The following is a 1564-nucleotide window of genomic DNA, read 5'->3' on the forward strand; positions in this document are numbered from 1 at the left end:
AAAGAATAATAACTTTATTACATATACCTCACATGTTCTGCATTTGTTGTGTTACCTGTTGATATTAATATACAAATATATACTATTTTTGAGGGTTAATTCTGATAGCAAATATGTTAAATTATACTTTATAATTAGTGATAAAATAAAAAAACTAACATTTATGTGATACAGGAATTAAAAATAACTATAATTTATTTTTGTTGTAGGTTTATTTTCTCTTGAAAAATGCAAGCTGTGAACAATTCGACAGTGAACAAATTTATTCTTTTTGGTTTTTCTAATATGCACAAGTACCAATATGTACTTTTTTGTGTTGTTCTCATGGCATACATTATATGCATGACCGGAAACATTATTATCCTAATTTTAGTTAGAACTGAGCCCTGTCTTCGTAGCCCAATGTACTTTTTCATTGGTATATTTTCGGCTTTGGAGATAATGTTTGTCTCAGTTACTGTTCCAAAACTCTTAGCTATCCTCATTCAGACCAAGAGGACCATATCAGTTTTTGAATGCTTTACACAGATGTACACCTTCAATGCACTAGGGGAAACTGAATGCTTCCTACTTGCATTAATGGTATTTGATCGATATTTAGCTATAAACAGCCCATTGCATTATTCTGTTATTATGAACAGTAAATTTTGTTCTGAATTAGCTATATTTCCATGGCTGGTTGGTTTTATTGTGTCTCTTTTCCCTACAATTTTTACTATTCATTTAGATTTTTGTGGCCCAAATGAGATCAATCACTTCTTCTGTGACCTGGCACCACTGCAGAATTTGGCATGTTCAGACCCATTTGTCAGTAATTTGGTCACAATTTTGGCGGCCCTAATTTCAATTGTTTTGCCTTTCTTTACAATAATGGGATTTTACTTTCATATTATAAGGACTGTGTTAAAGATTAAAAGCAATGAGGGTAAAAAGAAAACTTTCTCCACTTGCTCATCACATCTCATTGTAGCCTCTCTGTTCTATGGCTCTGCTATTATTGTGTATGTTAGACCTAAGGGTAGTCACTATGACAAATTCCTGGCTCTCACATATACTGTTGTTATACCAGTGCTGAACCCCTTCATTTATACTTTCAGGAATAGAGAGGTTAAGAACGCTTTTAGAAAATTAATTAGAAAACTTAACTTGCAGTCTCATAGTTAACACAATACAAAGTAATATTTTTTAAGTGTATATATTGCAGAAGATGTGCAAAATTACTATGGATGACTAGGACGCTGCCTTAGTAGTGGTGGTGCTAAATGTTATCTTTATTGTTATAATAGTTAGGTACAATTTTTGGTCCAATATAAACTTGGGAGAGCCATCTTTCTGGGCTATGGGCTTGATTCAGAGTTGTACACTAATGCTGCTGTGTCTGTGTATGCAGCGGCTTTGTGAAAATATGCAAATGTCGCAGCCACTGGGAGATGTATTGAGATGCCCTCCTGCAGCTTTGCAAATCTCAGCATCTGTGTACAAAGACGCAGCATGGGTGGCAATCGATTATCACAGTCCTGAGTAACCCTATGGTCCTGCAGAATGGTTGCAGAGACTGAAATGA

At 34.6% G+C, this 1564-nt stretch overlaps 1 protein-coding gene across 1 annotated transcript; it reads left to right on the plus strand.

Moving 5' to 3' along the window:
- Window positions 1-228: 228 nt before the first annotated feature.
- On the plus strand, window positions 229-1164 carry LOC148481276 (olfactory receptor 10C1-like). The gene has a single exon (XM_088453731.1). The coding sequence runs from the start codon at window positions 229-231 to the stop codon at window positions 1162-1164; it is 936 nt and encodes a 311-aa protein (XP_088309857.1).
- The last annotated feature ends 400 nt before the right edge of the window (window positions 1165-1564 follow it).

This window comes from Taudactylus pleione, unplaced genomic scaffold (genome assembly GCF_031769625.1).
Source record: "Taudactylus pleione unplaced genomic scaffold, aTauple2 ptg000587l, whole genome shotgun sequence".
Taxonomy (NCBI): Eukaryota; Metazoa; Chordata; class Amphibia; order Anura; family Myobatrachidae; genus Taudactylus; species Taudactylus pleione.